The sequence below is a fragment of the Chelonia mydas genome, chromosome 9, assembly GCF_015237465.2.
Source record: "Chelonia mydas isolate rCheMyd1 chromosome 9, rCheMyd1.pri.v2, whole genome shotgun sequence".
In the NCBI taxonomy this organism is placed as follows: domain Eukaryota; kingdom Metazoa; phylum Chordata; order Testudines; family Cheloniidae; genus Chelonia; species Chelonia mydas.
The window spans coordinates 33,074,005-33,090,367 of NC_057855.1; the positions used below are offsets into that span (position 1 = coordinate 33,074,005).

Genomic DNA, 16,363 nt, shown 5'->3' on the forward strand with positions numbered 1-16,363 from the left:
GTTGCTGCAGGAGGATTACCAGAAGGCCAGAGAGGCCAACAATTAATCTGGTGCTGAGCTGCAGACCTGCTGCCTTTACAAAGGCATACTTGTAAGATACCCGCTCCCCCCCACAGCACCGCAGATACCTCTGAGGAGCCTGAGTTATAGGCCCTTGCCATGAACAGCAAGTAGGAGGTAGTGGATAAGGAGGAGTAATATGGGAAACAGGAGATAGCGGGATCCAGCTGCGCAGCAAGCCAGGACCTGTTTTTGACTCCTCCACAGTCCTGCCAGTCAAGCACGGGCAAGCCTGGTGCAGGGGAAGGAATCTCTGGTAAGTGTGTAGCTACATTTTTAATTAGAGGTGTAAGCAGAGTCAGGATGAGCTCCACCCTGACATCTGGTAGTGAGTTGTGGCAAGCTGTGGAAAAGAACTTCAGGGGCTGATCTCATTTGCATAGGCACACCCACCCCACCTAGCATGAGCCCATAGCTGCCCAAATGGTCACTTTGGCTGCTGTGGGATCCCCAGTTTCTCTGTTTTTGGGGCAGGAAGAATAAATGATTATTATCCTGATTATGTGAATCAAGGACAGTGGAACTGTACTTGGCCTTTTGTTATGATGGAGGGACCACCATCAACTAAGTAGCACTCGCTAGGCAAGGGACATGGGTTCCAAAACTCAGTGAATTGAGAGAGGCTGGGGACAGGTATTAATACCTGGTGGTATGGGCCCCCCTGGCAAGGGCCTTATATGCTAATTACACTTCCTCCTCTCTCCACTGTGGAATATCAGAGCTAATTTTGATTCCATTAGGAGTCTAGTTACAGGCTGCTGAGGTGAATTCAGTGGTGCACCAGCACTGAGGCTCCACTACTACAAGCTGAAATCATAAAAGACCTAAACTTACTAAGAGCTGAAATCACTGAGTCTTGTGTTAAGTAGTGGGGGAGCCTGAAGATATATTGCAGAGCAGTTTGTGGGACGGCTGGTGGAGCAGAGCAGTGTGTTGGATGCCTGGAGCAGCTCATGGGGGCAGCTGGCAGAATGGAGCGATTCATGGGATGGCTGGTGGAGCGGAGCAGAGACCCATGGAGAGGTGGGGCAATCAGCTTTGGACCACGTAAGGTGCCCCTTAACCCCCCCCCCCCCAAACTCCACCCAGGTTGGGAGGTAAAACTCTGCAGATACACTTTCGAACTCTAGGGCTGCACTGACCAGAGACAGAGACTTTTGGGTTGTTGGACTTTTGGGACTTTGGGTACTTTTGGGTTGTTGGACTCAAGAACCAAAGGGAAACCATGCCCCAATTTGTTTGGGGTGGGTTTTTTGCTCATGGGTTGTGTTATGAATCCTGTTGCTGGTGTTTCCCCAACATAATGCTACATTGTTTCTCTCTGTTATTAAAAGGCTTTTGCTACATTCAGACTTTGTGCTTGCGAGAGGGGAAGTATTGCCTCTTGGAGGCGCCCAGTGGGGGGTGGTGTATATTTGTCCCAGGTCACTGGGTGGGGGCTCAAGCCGGTTTTGCATTGTGTTATTGGAATGGAACCCCTAGACACTGAACCCGGCCCTTGTTGCTGCCAACTCTGACGGGCAGAAGGGTTACAGAGGATGGCACCCCTAAAGTAGCAGGATACATTTTTTGACTTTTCATTAATTTACTCGTGCTAGAAGAGGTAGTGGCACTACCAAGAGAGGTAGAATTGCTATCTACTTTTCATTCCCCTCTAGAGTGGGGGAGAGAGGCATGCGGAGCCGTTTTTTTCTGTGCACAGAGGTGTCCTTTGAATCCTGTTGCGAGAGTTTCATGGAGGTTCTCTGCAATTGTCTGCTGAAGGTTTCTAGGGAGGGCTGCCTTATTTCTTCCTCCACGGTAGGATACTTTCCCATGCCATTCAGCTATAATTTCAGTAGGCACCATTGCAGTACACAGGCTAGCAGCACAAGGCTCTGGGTGTCTTCGGGATGCTCGCAGCAACTATGTTCTCTCTGCCTTTGCGACACTCAGGAGTGAGATATCAGCTAAAGCATCACAGCCTAAAAAATGGTGAAAAATGGTGGCAATATTCAGTGCCATTGCCCTGCACTACTAGAATCATGCAGCCGAGCAATTTCCTCTTCATTTCCCCAACTCCCAGAGGGCCATACTCACCATGGCTGGTGGTGTGTTGGGCGCCATGCACAAGCAGTCCCAAGTAAAGTGAGAATGTAGGGGAGTGAGTTCAGAATCTGTAGTTTCACTTACGGTAGCGAATATGCTCACAATGGTACCTCTGAGTGTTTCATCTTCAGCTGCAGCCATTGCTACCTTCAGGGTCTCCCTCTCCACGCCTGAGCCAGATAAGGAGAAAAAAAGAGGACTCAGGATGACACGTTCAATGACATCCTGCAAGCCAGTGCTGCATATTGGACTGTAAGCATAGGGCCTGGAAGATGAACATTGTGGAAAGCCTGGAGAAGGAAAGAGTGGAAAGGAGGGAGGCCCAGAAATCCCAGCAGGAAAAGGAGGGAGATGCACCAGGACATAATGAGGCTTCTCAGGCAGCAAACACAGATGCTGCAGACTCTGATGGACCTGCAGGTTCAATGATCTCAAGCTCGCCTCCCTCTGCAGTCCAGAGGGAACTCAATATATAGATCTCCCTACACATGCCTCACAATCCGTGTGGCATCAAGGCCTGCTGCACTACCAAGCCTCGGAAGGTGTATGTGGCTGAAAGGGACATGAATGTTCTTTCCACTTCATAAGTTCAGTTCTCTTAATTTTTTAAGTTTTTAATATATTTGTTTTAAAATAGCACAGAGTTTTTTTGCAATGATTTTTGTTACAGAATAGAATTGTGTTCCAAACAACAGAATTCATCTGTATTAGTTCACCACATATACTCAGAAGTTCTGAAAGCAACACTGTTATTGCACAGTGTCACACAACTCATAGGATAAGTCACAAAGAAAATTAATAGGTTCATTGACAATGTTATATCCGTAGATGTACAGCAATGACCAACAATTCATATCAGGCCATAAAAGAGCAGGGCCTGGCTGCTACGATACTACAATAGATATTACTCTGGCTCACTGTTAAAAAGGTCTTTCAAAGCCTTCCTGAACCTTATAGATCCACGCTGAGCTCTTCTCATAGCCCTTGTGTCTTGCAGTTCAGATTCAACAGACTGCTGCTCCACCTCTGCCCTCTACACTGCTGTAAACAATACCAGTTGTCATTCTGCACCTGCTCAACCAGTAATTGAATTGTTCCTTTATGCTGTCAGTCTGACCAGCGGGTGGCTTCGTGAGCAAGGGGTAGGCTGGATCCCCAAGGCTCACTGTTGGCATTTCAGCATTGCCCGTGGTAATCCGCTGGTCAGGAAAGAAAGTTCCTTGCTTGTAGCTTTCTGAACAGTCCTGTATTCTTAAAGATGCGAGTATCAGGCACCTTCCCTGACCAGCCCACATTAATGTCGGAGAAGCATCCCTAGTGATCCACCAGTTCTTGCATAACCATAGAAAAGTAGCCCTTTCTGTTGATATACTCAGTGGCAAAGTGGTCTGATGCTAAAATAGGGACATGCATGCCATCTATTGCTCTACCGAAGTTCAAGATATATCCTGCATATTGTCCAGAGTCACAGTCCTGCAAAGCAGGAGGCGATAAATGGTCTTGCATGACTACAGCCCCCACAGTGGAATTCCTGACTCCAAATCGATTCCCGACTCACTGGTAGCAATCTGGCATTGCAATTTTCCACAGTGCAATGGCCACTTGATCTCCACTGTCAGTGCCGCTCTCATTTTGGTGTCCCTGCACTGGGGGGCTGGGGTGAGCTTGGCACATGTATGCAGGAATGTGGCCTGGTGCATCTGAAAGTTCTGCAGTCACTGCTTGTCATCCCAAACCTGCATTTTGATCCAATCCCATCAGAAAGTGCTTGTTTCTTGGGCCCAGAAGCAGCACTCCATATCTACAGCTGCTCCGTGAACGTCACCAGCAACCTTGAATTGGTTCTTCTTATGGCCCACAGCAGTCTGTCCTTTGGGGAATTGTGTTCTCCACTCATTTGGTTCTTTTGCAGCTGTGCAAATACTCCAAGATCGTGCACCCTATGCTTGCAATGTTCATGATAATAGTGTAGAACTGTGCAGGCTCCATTCTACTGTCAGAGATGGCAGACATTGAAGAGGGCTGTGTGGGTTTGTGGGATTTTGAAAAAAAGTGCAAAAATTATGGGAAACTGATAACATGATGAGATGGAGACAGTTGCAAACTGGGAAGTTGACTCCATGCTCCCTGTAACTCCTGCTCAACCTTTTTTGGCTCCATCATGCACTTCCAAAGCTTCCGAAAAGAGAGTGCACTGGACGGTGTCGAGTTGCACAGTGGGATGCCTACCCATGGTGCATTGCACTCTGAATCGATACAAGCACTCCCGGTGAGTATGCACACCGCTGACACTAGGAGCCAAGTATGCACATGCTCAAACGATGTACTGAGTATGGTGGCTGTATGCCGATGTAACTGTTCCGGTGTTCAGGGTCATGATAATTGTCAATATCAGATACAGTTGGAGGGCCCAAGCATCATGTGTATGTTCACCAGAAAACAAATGGCGAACAAGACCCTGATGCATGACCCAGAACAGACTCAGTTTTGAGCTTTGTAATTTAGTGCTTTAGTGGAGGAGATGGAGGGTAATTGTATTTCAATCTTAAAATTACTAATTATTGTTCCAGCACTGTATGAACAGGCATGGCTGGAGAAAAATATATTTCTGTGTTGGATGCACTGTAGCATGGAAATAACGAGAGAGCATTTCTGCAGTCACCAAGCACAATAGCCAAAGCAGCGTGCATGCACCAGGAGCCACATCTGTTACCCTTCTGAACCCAGCCCCATCCATACAACCAGCTACGCTCCCAGTAATGCACAATAATAGTGATCTTGCACATTACCACGTTACCTTAATCAGCCACCTTCCTGTACTGTTGCCAGATGGCTTTGGTAACGTCATCTTCTCTCCTTCATTGGTGGGTCCAGTTCAGATTCTGTAGCTATTCTCAAAAGTCACCTATGCTGTGGCTGTGAGATCCCACATCCAGCATCTTGAAATGGGAAAATAGTTGTCTGTCAGTTGTCAGAGACTGCGTTTGAGTTCTTCACGTGACAGTATTGTGTCGTCATTTTTTCTCCCACTTCACTGGATGCCTGCTATCCACAAGGTAATAAGAGACTCACTGACACACTTTCTGATTCGTTTGTTAAATTCAAAACAGCTTGGATACCTAACTTGTGCCAGATAACAGCAAGTAAAGCCTTGCACTGTTCCTCAGACCCAAAGTACTCCCTTGCCTTTGTCACAGTAGAGATCATGATCTGTTATCAATGTTATGAACATTATGTCCAGCAAAGGAAGATAGTCATTTTGTGGTTTTAGAGTAGCAGCCGTGTTAGTCTGTATTCGCAAAAAGAAAAGGAGTACTTCTGGCACCTTAGAGACTAACCAGTTTATTTGAGCATAAGCTTTCGTGAGCTACAGCTCACTTCATCGGATGCAGTGAGCTGTAGCTCACAAAAGCTTATGCTCGAATAAACTGGTTAGTCTCTAAGGTGCCACAAGTACTCCTTTTCATTTTGTGGTTTGTGGCTTCAAGGTGATGTAGCCAGAGTAGCCCTCTGTGGTAGTTTATACACAGGGGCAGAATCTCCAGAGGGCAAGTACATATAGTGGCACCCTCTGACTGCACTGATTTATGGGAGAAGGAAGGACTAGCTGTACTGGTTATAGTGGTGTGGTTCGGAGTTTCTGATCTACATAACAAAATGGCCATATTCCTAATTAGTTGCAAGACCCAAGCTATGTGCCAAACTGGTGTGGAGGAGGATTGTGGTGTTTTGACTTTCTTACGTTTTTGTTCGTCGACATTCTCCAAGTGAGAGAAATGGAAGGGTTAAGGTATGTGCTTTGTGCTCCGAGGCTGAAGAATGCAAAACAGCAATGATGGAAATGAGATCTAGTCTATCTTACCATGTATGGTACTAGTGAAATCGTATGGATATTTTTTCACTATCAACTGATTATGTATAAGCTTGAAAGATTCTTTCCTTTAAAATAGATGCAGAGTTCTTCCATTTCAGATTCTGATTTATAACGTTTTCAAATTGTTCATACACACAGGTATAAATAGTTCAGCCCTGACTTCTTCCCCTGAAATTACTTTGACATCATTACATTGTAACTGGGCCTTGGAAAGACTGCAAAGTTAAATTGAACAAAATTACCTATCATTATAAGCAGCTATATAATTTTTCTTGAGACTCAAGATCAAGGGAGCTGTAAACATGTCTGAAATTATCCTCCTACCTGGAAATTAAAGTAGATCTTAGATATGCTCTTGTTCAATCAGAGCTATTGGATTTGAAGCAGAAAGTAATTCATTTATGTTATATAGGAGATCAGACTAGATTTTCACAATGGTCCCCCTGGCCTTAAAATTTATGAATCTTTTATACCTAAATTTAAATACTGTAAGGTAAAAATAAATAGCCTTGTTTTATCTTCACAATCTTTGGAAATTAGGTGGAATAATTAGGAATTATAAGAAAAAATGTGGCATTCCAGTGAGAGAAATGATTTCTTCAGCAGTTTGCCAAGGGCTTTTGTTGCCAAAAGAGTAATGAGAGTCAAAGTACAAAGGAGGCTGATTTTAAATTCCTTCAGGGAACTGTCCTGAAGAGTGTGTAAAAATCTGTTTCAGACAAGCAAATAAACTCTAGATACTTCCACACATGCACATATAATTACATATTTGTGTCTCTGTCTAGGACTATCAAATTCTATTATAAGAGGAGGTGAGTTTTGGCTGCATCTTTATACTGATGGCTAATATATGATGTTGATTAGATCCAGAACAGTTTGGTAGTTTTTAGAAGAGGTCAGCAGCATACCACTTTACTAGTCAAACCAGACTTCAGAGATATATCTAGTAAATTTTTCATCGAGACTATTGGAATATTGGCTAATTGATGGTGGTTAAATCCAAGTTGATTAAATTTATGTTGGACAAGAAGACATTTGCTGTGCTTTTTCCCCTCACCCTTCGGTTTGCAACTTGGAAATTAAGGTATAGATCATTACAAATTAGAAACACTAACTAGTTATCCAGATTATACAGTAAAATTGTAAAATGAAATGGAAACATCTCCATTAATATTTTTGACAGCACTCATAGAATTACTAACATACCTAGAAGCTAAGGAGTGCTTAATAAAAGCACTGGAAATAGCTTTCTTTCAGCATCCAAGAAACAGGACCCCTGTTTTATTAAGTACTGTACTCATTATAACTTTTATATTGTTCTAAAATGTTTTCTGAGCAAATAAAGCACTCAGTCTCCAGTATGTAGCACAAGCAGCTAGGCTGTGAACAGAGGAGTTCCTTTGGGGCTAAAGGAAAGGTATCCTCCACTGCCTCAAGCTGTAGCTTAGCAACAGAGCTGCTCCCTTGAACTAATCTTAGAGCTAGAGTAGCTTCCACGGTACCTATGCCTTCCCTAGGCAGAGAGAATGTCTAGTGGATCTGTTGGTACACTCGCAATGGTGCTCATCATCTTCATGCAGGCGGTTCCCAGAGAACTGGTCTTTTAAGGTTTACATGTCCCCTGTGTGAGTTCCCAAGATCTCGCTCATCCTATGCAATTGATTTGTACAGGTTCCACATCAGGCAGGGACCTTTGGAAGAGAGGCAGAATTCACCACATAGTAGAAAAAATTCTTGGAGAAAACATTATGAAACTCTAAGAAAAATGCAGTTGTATTCCCTAAATTCTTTTGTGAAGGGTAAGAATAGTAGTGTGAATTACATCCCTGTTTACCATGTAAACATCATTATCTCTTTGGGAATAACTGCATTAGGGAATAGCTACATAAAAATGAAATCTTAGGGTGCAGGAGGAGGGTAATGTGTCATTGAAAATCTTTCTATTTAATGTATTTTCTGCTTCTCTCTTCGGTCATTCTTGTTAATAATGGTATTTGCATAAAAATAGAATATTTCCTTAGGGTCTTGCTGTTTATTACCTCCAGAAATATTAATCCCTTATTGGATGCATATCAGTCACATTCCAAGCAACTAATTTTGATGTCACAAATAAATTTATGACTTCAGATGGGGAATAACATCAGGAGAAAGTGAGCTGTAAAAAAAATAAATCTCATTTTCATGCCTGTATTAGTGTAATTAAGGATAAGGAAAGAGAAACAGACAAAACTTAAGTAGGTTTTTCAAAATGTTCCATGATGTATAAAGCTGCTTTTAGAACCTCAGATGAATTTGGATCAAAATTTAGTTTTATTAGAATTTATTATGCTTGTGTTTAGATTGATGGTGGTAACATTGTGCTTTTTAGGCTATAGCTACACTACAGCTTACATTGATATACGTTGTATCTCTTGGGTGTGAATTAGTGACCCCCTGAGGAACATAACGTATGCCAATTTATACCAACATAACTTATGCTGTCCGGGGTGGACAGCAGTGTTGGCAGGAGTGTGGTAGCCCATAGAAGCACTTATCTGCACACTCCAGTAGAGGCCAGGTGGACATCCAGTCAGAAATTTGGCTTTAAAGACTCATTGTCATTTTGTAAGACAAGTTTGCCACAGTGTGTTTTGCCAAAAGTACAGGACAGATAATGTGTAGCCTGGTTGGACAAGTTTGCTGCCACCTTCCACTGGTTTGATTTAGTCCATATCCTGTCTCTGATAGTGTCCAGTACCCAATGCTTCAGGTTTAAAAAAACACATGAACAAAATGTAATAGACAGTTATAGAATTAAACAGCTCATAGGGGAGATGTCTTCCTAACACCATTAGTTAGAGCTTGGCTTACATTGTGAAGCATAAGGGTTTCTACCCTTCGTGTTTTTAAAAAGATAAAACCACTAACTAATAAAAACTGAGGCACTGAAAAGAGAAAGACAAAAAAGCCTTTTAACTCACTGCCTCTGCAACTGAAATGAACTGAGTTATAGTGGGTGCTGTGCCTTCTTAGATGCGCTGTGTCCAAACATTAGGATCTATGAGGGAAGGATCCACACAGCCCCATTAGATGCTGCTATATAAAGAGCTCTGAGCGTGTATGTTGTTATGGGTTGGGTCACAGAGACCCCCTTGGGACTGCCACCTTATGTGCAGAGACTACCTCTGAGCCCGTTTTCCCTGCCAGCTTGGGACATCAGAACCCTGTCTTGTTGAGCCAGACACGCTAGCCTGCTGCAAACACAGACCCAGGTCTGAGCCACCTCACACAAAGCTGCAGACTTAACTGAAAACAGCTTAAGAAGTGCTCCTGTCTCTAGCACCCAGACACCCAGCTCCCAATGGGTTCCAAACGCCAAATAAATCCGTTTTATTCTGTATAAAGCTTATACAGGCTAAACTTATAAATTGTCCACCCTGTATAACACTGATAGAGAGATTTCACAGCTGTTTGCTCCCCCAGAAATTAATTACTTGCTCTGGATTAATTTATAAGCAAAAGTGATTTTATTAAATATAAAAAGTAGGATTTAAGTGGATCCTAGTAATAACAGACAGAACAAAGTAAGTTACCAAGAAAAATAAAATAAAACACGCAAGTCTAAGCCGAATACAGTAGGAAACTGAATACAGATGAAATCTCACAAAAGAGATGTTCCAGTAAGCTTCTTTCACAGACTGGACTCCTTCCGAGTCTGGGCTCAATCCTTTCCCCTTGTACAGTCTTGTTAGCACCAGCTCAGGTGGTAACTAGGGGATTTCTCATGACTGGAACCTCCAGGTTTAAGATGGATTCCAGTACCAGGTGTCATGGTCATATGTCTTGTGTGATCCAAAGCCTTCATTCTTCCTGGTCTGACTCACAGGAAGGCTTGCAAGTAAACAGAGCCATTTACAACCAATTGTCCTAGTTGCTGGGAGCCATCAAGATTCCAAACCACCATTAATGGCCCACACTTTGCATAATTACAATAGGACCTCAGAGTTATATTTCATATTTCTAGTTTCAGATACAAGAATGATACCTTTATACAAATAGGATGACCACACTCAGTAGATTATAAGCTTTGTAATGATACCTTACAAGAGACCTTTTGCATGAAGCATATTCCAGTTACATTATATTCACACTTATTAGCATATTTTCATAAAATCATATGGAGTGCAAAGTCACGTATGTCAAGTGCGTGTTCAGGAGAGGGATCCATATAGACAGTATTAGTATTCATGTATTAATAATGCACAGATACCAACATTTAAAAAAAAAAACATCCTAGGTTAATTCTGAAAAGAGACTAGAGGATTTCCTTGGGGCTTTCCTATGCAAAGTCAGAGACATTTTAGATGATATAAATATGAATATCTTAATTCTCCAAGCTTCAAAATATGGCAGTTCAGCTAATCTTCTAGAATCTATAGAGGCTCCCTTCCTCTCCTAGCAAATTTCTCCTCCATCCTTTCAGGTGCCCTCCCCCTTACCTGCAGTTGTCTTCTTCAAAGAGAGATAGTAGCCTGCAAATTGTCCTGTCCTTTCCTCCTTACAGAATGGAAGCAGCAGCAGCAGCAGACCCATTGCCTCTGTGACATATTAAGGGGGCATCCCCTGTCTTTTCTCCACTGAGGGTCCCCAGTTGTGTCTCCTGCAAGTTGGGAGGGTTCACCTGAAGAAATGGAGGAAAATAAACTTGTTCCAAAAGGGCCTTATAAATGTATTTACCTGTGAAAGTGCACTTCAGATCTTCCGCCAAACTCTCTGGAAACTTTTCAAAGTGTTTATACCAGCTTTGTAGATTGATGATGAAGTGAATGCTGAAAGAGGTTTTCAAATATCCCTCAATCAGCAAAGCCTTTCCACCTAAAACCAAAGTCATACTGCCATTTCCATTCCTGTGTTATAGCTAGTTTTCAAATAGTACTACTATATGCCATTGCCCAGAATTTTTTCAACCTGAAACTATGCTAATTTATATGTTCCTATCTCCAGGCGGTGTCAGGAAATAAATCGATGGGGTCCACAGCTCCTCTATCTGATAAATGATTGGTACAAATGAGAGTGCTTTCACCCAAAAATCTTTCACCCTCTCCTGCACATGCACTTGACATACAAGCTCAGAGCTCTTTATATAGCAGCCTCCAATGTGGTTGTGTGGATGCTCCCTCATGGATCCAAATGTTTGGACCCAGGGCATCTAAAGCACACATATAAAATAGCAATAGTCCAGAGCAACCCAGATATAGTTACCCAAAGGCTGAGATGGTGTTGAGCGGTCGGCAGCAGGTTTGTGGTGGCCAGCCTTCCTCCTAGCCACAAGGGAGTTGGATGTCAGCCTCCTAGCTCATAGAAATCCTCTTCACACTTCTCCAAATTACACACACTGACTGATCTTTTTATAGGTTGCTCAAAACAAAGCTAATAACTCATAATAACCCCTTGCAAACTAACAGTTCTCCTAACATCAGCAAAAACTCATAATCAGGAACACCCAAATCCAAGGTCAGTTATCCACACTTTCGCCCATTCTCATGATTCTTCCAATTTTATTTTCTATCCTTATCATCAAAAGTGCAGCTGCAGCTATTTCCTGTGCTTATACAAAGCTCAAATTATTTCTAATAGTGTGGTGTTCTCGCTTCCAGCTAATGGTGGCTGAGTGCACAAAATGGCTGTGGTATTGTCAAATCAATTTATTTCGTAACAATGACTTACAGATACACAACTGTTTTTTTAATATGCAGCAGAAGGAGTATTGTATTAAAAGGAGAGAAATGTATATTAAACAGTATGTTTTGGCTGGAAAATTCGAACCAGAAAATTGCACAGTTTGTTGCTTCTATAGGCTGAGCTCATTTCACAGACCTGGGGCTTCTTTATACCTCCATACAACAAGCTGCCTGTGTGCCATCCTCCCCACCTTGTCTATTCAGGGACCCCTCATGCCAGGGCCTTTGTGTGCCTCATTTCACCTGTAACAAAATAGGAGATAGCTGTATTATATTTATGAATATTGTGCATTCCTCTCTGTGTGTGTTTGTGATGGGTTACTTACTATGAGGTGAGATCAAAAGGAGGTGTTGGAGAAATCAAGCAGGAAAGACAAAATTATGACCTAGATAAGGAGCATCCCAGCAAACACTCAAACACAATAGGTAGTTACTTGCTGTAAAGAGGCTGCCTGCCTGGTGCCAGCAAGATTATACAGCTGTTTTCTCCAGGCTGAGACCAGAGATCAGTAGACACTGGTCAGTTAAAGATTTGCTCCTGTGGAAAGGGAAGGGAAGGGGAGGGGAGGAGAGGCTGTCAGCAGACTGAGGCTGACACCCAGGTTGATTGAGACATGGAAAGAGGGTCTGTGGGGATGAAAATTAACTCTCAGACTCAGAAGAGTGGTCTGGAATAAGCTTGACCCACCTGAGATATTTATAGAGAAGTTAAGATCCCTGTAGGACTCTGATGTTTTAACCCATTTGCTATACATATGATGCACCCTTTGGCAAATAAATACTACTTTGTTCTGAAAAAGCTGTTTCTTTGTCACTGCAAACTTATTCTGTCATAGTCTCCTGGAGGAAATGAGTGTACAGATGCCAATACCAGTTTGACCTTCAGATTAACATGATTGGTAAATAGGAGGGCTGCAAGCCACAGATCCAGTCTGAGTGGTAGGATTGTGTTGTTCTCCCCAGTGTGAGATGTAGGAAGCTAGAGCCTGTCACCTAAGGGGTGCACTTAAAAGGGGCCAAAAGCGCAGCTCACTCTATAACCATGAAACTCCCCGTTCATTCCCTCCCCGCATACCAGGGGCTCTATACAAACCCATTCTGCCCTCTGCCAGGGATTCTGTGTGCCTCCTTTCCTCTCATACCTTCACTTTCCCAGTCGTCCTCTTCCATTTTTTTTTTCGCTTTCAGGGTGTCAGTATTTTGAACTGTATTGGGAGGGTGGATAGAGTTGATATGGAGGCATTGTTATTATGAATGATGTTAATGGCTGCCATCAACTCTTTGATCTGCAGATAATTACAGAGTAATTGAAGGTGCTTGTTCTGCTGACCAGATGGTGGGGACAACTAGGGTCTCCCATTTCTCCCTTCCTTTTTTTTTCTTCTTATTTTTCAGTAAAATCAATAGGGTTCAATCCAGTGATACCTAGAACAGTCCCTGAAGTTTTGGAATTGATTGAATGTGGTGTTCAAAAGTTCTCATGTTACATTGAAACACAGTAATGCCTTCAAGTAGAGTGTAAAGCTGCACAACTTTGACCTAAAATGCTACTAGGAAACATTTGAGTCGTTACTGATTTGTTGTAATTTATGTTGTGTTGTTTCAATGATGTGCTTATTAACTCTATTCAAACTAATTTTTCCATGCTACAGATTGATTATTTAAGTTAATTTTTAACCTAATATGTTCACTGTGGTGTCTTTGCTTTCATGTTACCCTTAAAAACTGAGGGAAATGTAATACAAAAAAGTTACAGAAATGTTTAACATTCTGCCTTAAGCAGACAAAATCAAGTAAAACGAGGCTTTTATTTTGTCACTTCAGTCTACTCTCCTAAGCTATTGTAGTTGTCTGTTATATATTTTATGGTACTTAAACTAAAATATAGTTTTATCGGAAAAAAGGCAAATTGAAGATCAACTTTAAGGCCTGGTTAAGTACTTTTTACTTAAGGCCATGTTAAGCAAATTATTCATTCATTCTTTGAGGTGAAATGGGAGTTTTGCCAGAGGAAGGAGTGCTGAATGAGACTCTAATGATGGATCTTGACTCTGGAATGTCTTCCATTTGTCAGTCAACTTGATCAGTAATATGAACAAATTCCACCCTAACTTAAATCCCGTGTAAGCTTTCAGTAGGGTTTCATGAGACGTGTATGAGCGTGAAATTTGAACCATAGTTTCTATGTATTCAATATTTTTTACTTTACAAATAATAAAACCGTTCGTTAGAAATTTTTATTTTAAATTAAAAACCTGTAATCTCTGTTTCTTTTCAGGTTTTGTGAATGATTCAGTTACTAAATGCATTGTGGCTTTACGCTTAACTGTGGTAGTAAAAGTCAGCACCTGCATGCCTGTGGGAAGCCACTCAGATGACTTTCAGTGTTTGGGAAAAGGAAAATGTATCACAAAACCATCTGAGGTAAGGTGAAACATTATCAAAAACCTTATTTAAAGAGTAGAGATTAAATGGGGTAGGACAAACATAGCTAATATGTTTAGACTAGTATTTCTATACTAATTCCATTGTGTGTGGATGCGTACATGCATGCATGTCTATATGTTTCAAAAGCTGGTAAAGGTTACTGAGTAATAACAGTGTACTTATCTGTCACATCATTTACAAAACTCAAGATCTGAAAAGCAAATAAATAAATAATTAAAGAGGTGAAGAATCAAACATTGCCCAGATAACAAAAAATGATTCATATCAAGTATAAAGTAATGTATATTACATCACAACACAACCAACTTAACTTTCACCATCAAGGAATACTTTTCTTCACTAGTGATCTCAAAATATAAACACACCCCCTTTTGAAACAAAAGCATTAATTGATATATGTTCACATGAATGATCTCCATCATGTTGTATTGGAAATTTCTTAAATATTTAGGTAAAAGATCACTAGAGTGGGTACACAGCTTCCCCCAAGGACTATAGCCTGGCTTGAGAGCAGAGAGGGCAGGGAAAGCAGAGGCTGCACTGAAGAGAGCTGAGTTGCAATAAGGGGTGAACCCAAATCTTCACGTGAACCCACAGACCTGTACGATCTGGTTTGTGCAGCCCACGCAGCTCTGTTGTTTTTAAGGTTTTATGTAATCTTACACCATTCTCACCATGTATGTTAGTCTGTGTAATGACTTATTCAGAAATTACAGAATGGTGCCACCGATTCATCAAAGCATAATATAGTGGGGTAGTTACCCTGCTCCGGCCCTGAAGGGGTTAAACCAGCCCTGGGAGAGGGCTGAGGCTGCGAGAGGGCTGCTGCTGGTGAAAGCAGCAAGCCTAGGCTGATAGGGCGTGGCCCAGCTGTGGCACTTTCCCCTATCAGGCCACAGCTGGCCCTGATAAAAGGGCTATGAGCCAGGAGCTAGACACTCTCCCTCCAGCTTCAGAGGGAGAAGGACCTAGCTGCCTGGGAGCTGAGGGTGCATGCAACTGAGCATGCCGGGGAAAGGCGAGAGGAGCTGTTGAGCTCCCGCCTGGCAACTCCCCAGGCTGCAGGCCTTGTCAAAGGCCTAACCAGGTACTGGGATTGCAGAGGCTGCAGCCCAGGGGCTAGGCAAAGGCAGCAGGTCCAAACCCCGTTTTGCTAATGATGAATGGCTTATACACTGCAGTCTGCCCCAGTGAGCGGGGGCTAGATGGTGACTGGCAGTAGCCATAGACTGAGGCGAGGTGGGGAGAGAGGGTTGGGGGTTCCCCTGGGTGGGGAGACCCAGAGCTGTGGGGTTACTGCAGGGGGAAGAACCCTGCTGTAGAGGAGCACCAGGGTCCGGGAGGGACACGGGGGCCAACGACAGGCGAGACACAGACCGGCAGAGGGCGTTCCAGAGGACAACCAGTGGGAGGCGCCGCCGGGTGCGTCTTGCATCGCTACACATAACTATATATCAGCTTGGGTAGAGACAAGGCAGAGCTATTTGAGTAAGGTTGAAAATCAAAAAAGATACACTAGAATTGGAAAACATACAGTGAAGGGTAACAAAAATTATTAGGGTTATGGAACAGCTTTCATATGAGGAGAAATCAAAAAGACTGGGGCTGTTCAGCTTGGAAAAGAGATACCAAACAGGGATACGAGAGAGATCTATAAAATCATGACTGGGGTGGAGAAAGTGAATAAGGAAGTGTTATTTACCCCATCACATAACACAAGAACCAGGGATCACCCAATCAAACAAATAGGCAGCATGTTTTAAAAAAAAACATAGTAGTATTTCTTCACATAATGCACAGTCAACCTGTGGAACTCATTGCCAAGGGATGTTGTGAAGGCCAAAACTATAACTTGACTGAAAAAAAGAATTAGATTTGTTCATGGAGGATAGGTCCATCACTGGCTGTTAGCCAAAATTGTCAGGGATGCAATTCCATGCTCTGGGTGTCCCTAAGCCTCTGACTGCCACATACTGGGACTGGATGACTGGGGATGGACCACTAGTTAATTGCCCTGTTCTGTTCATTCCCTTGGCCACTTTCTGAAGACACAGGATACTGAGCTAGATGGACCATTGGTCTGACCCACTATGGCCATTCTGATGTTTTTATGTTATGTTATATTCTCCCTTACTGTACCTGATTACTGTTGACTTCACTTCTCTTTCCCTTT

The 16,363-nt window shown here is 42.7% G+C and overlaps 1 protein-coding gene and 1 long non-coding RNA gene across 2 annotated transcripts in view; one reads left to right on the forward strand and one right to left on the reverse strand.

The window, feature by feature from the left end:
• The window catches only part of DNER (delta/notch like EGF repeat containing), a 269,335-nt gene that overhangs the window by 158,944 nt on the left and 94,028 nt on the right, over positions 1-16,363 (forward strand). Inside the window, exon 5 of the mRNA XM_007055038.4 lies at positions 14,021-14,166. Within this exon, the coding sequence (XP_007055100.3) occupies positions 14,021-14,166 (146 nt within the window). The remainder of the gene's footprint in view (positions 1-14,020; positions 14,167-16,363) is intronic.
• On the reverse strand, positions 1,570-11,389 carry LOC122461700. Its single transcript, XR_006283809.1, has 4 exons — positions 11,264-11,389; positions 10,501-10,682; positions 2,140-2,318; positions 1,570-2,024 (listed from the first exon to the last, which is right to left on the reverse strand). It is a non-coding gene; the product is annotated as an uncharacterized LOC122461700 (long non-coding RNA).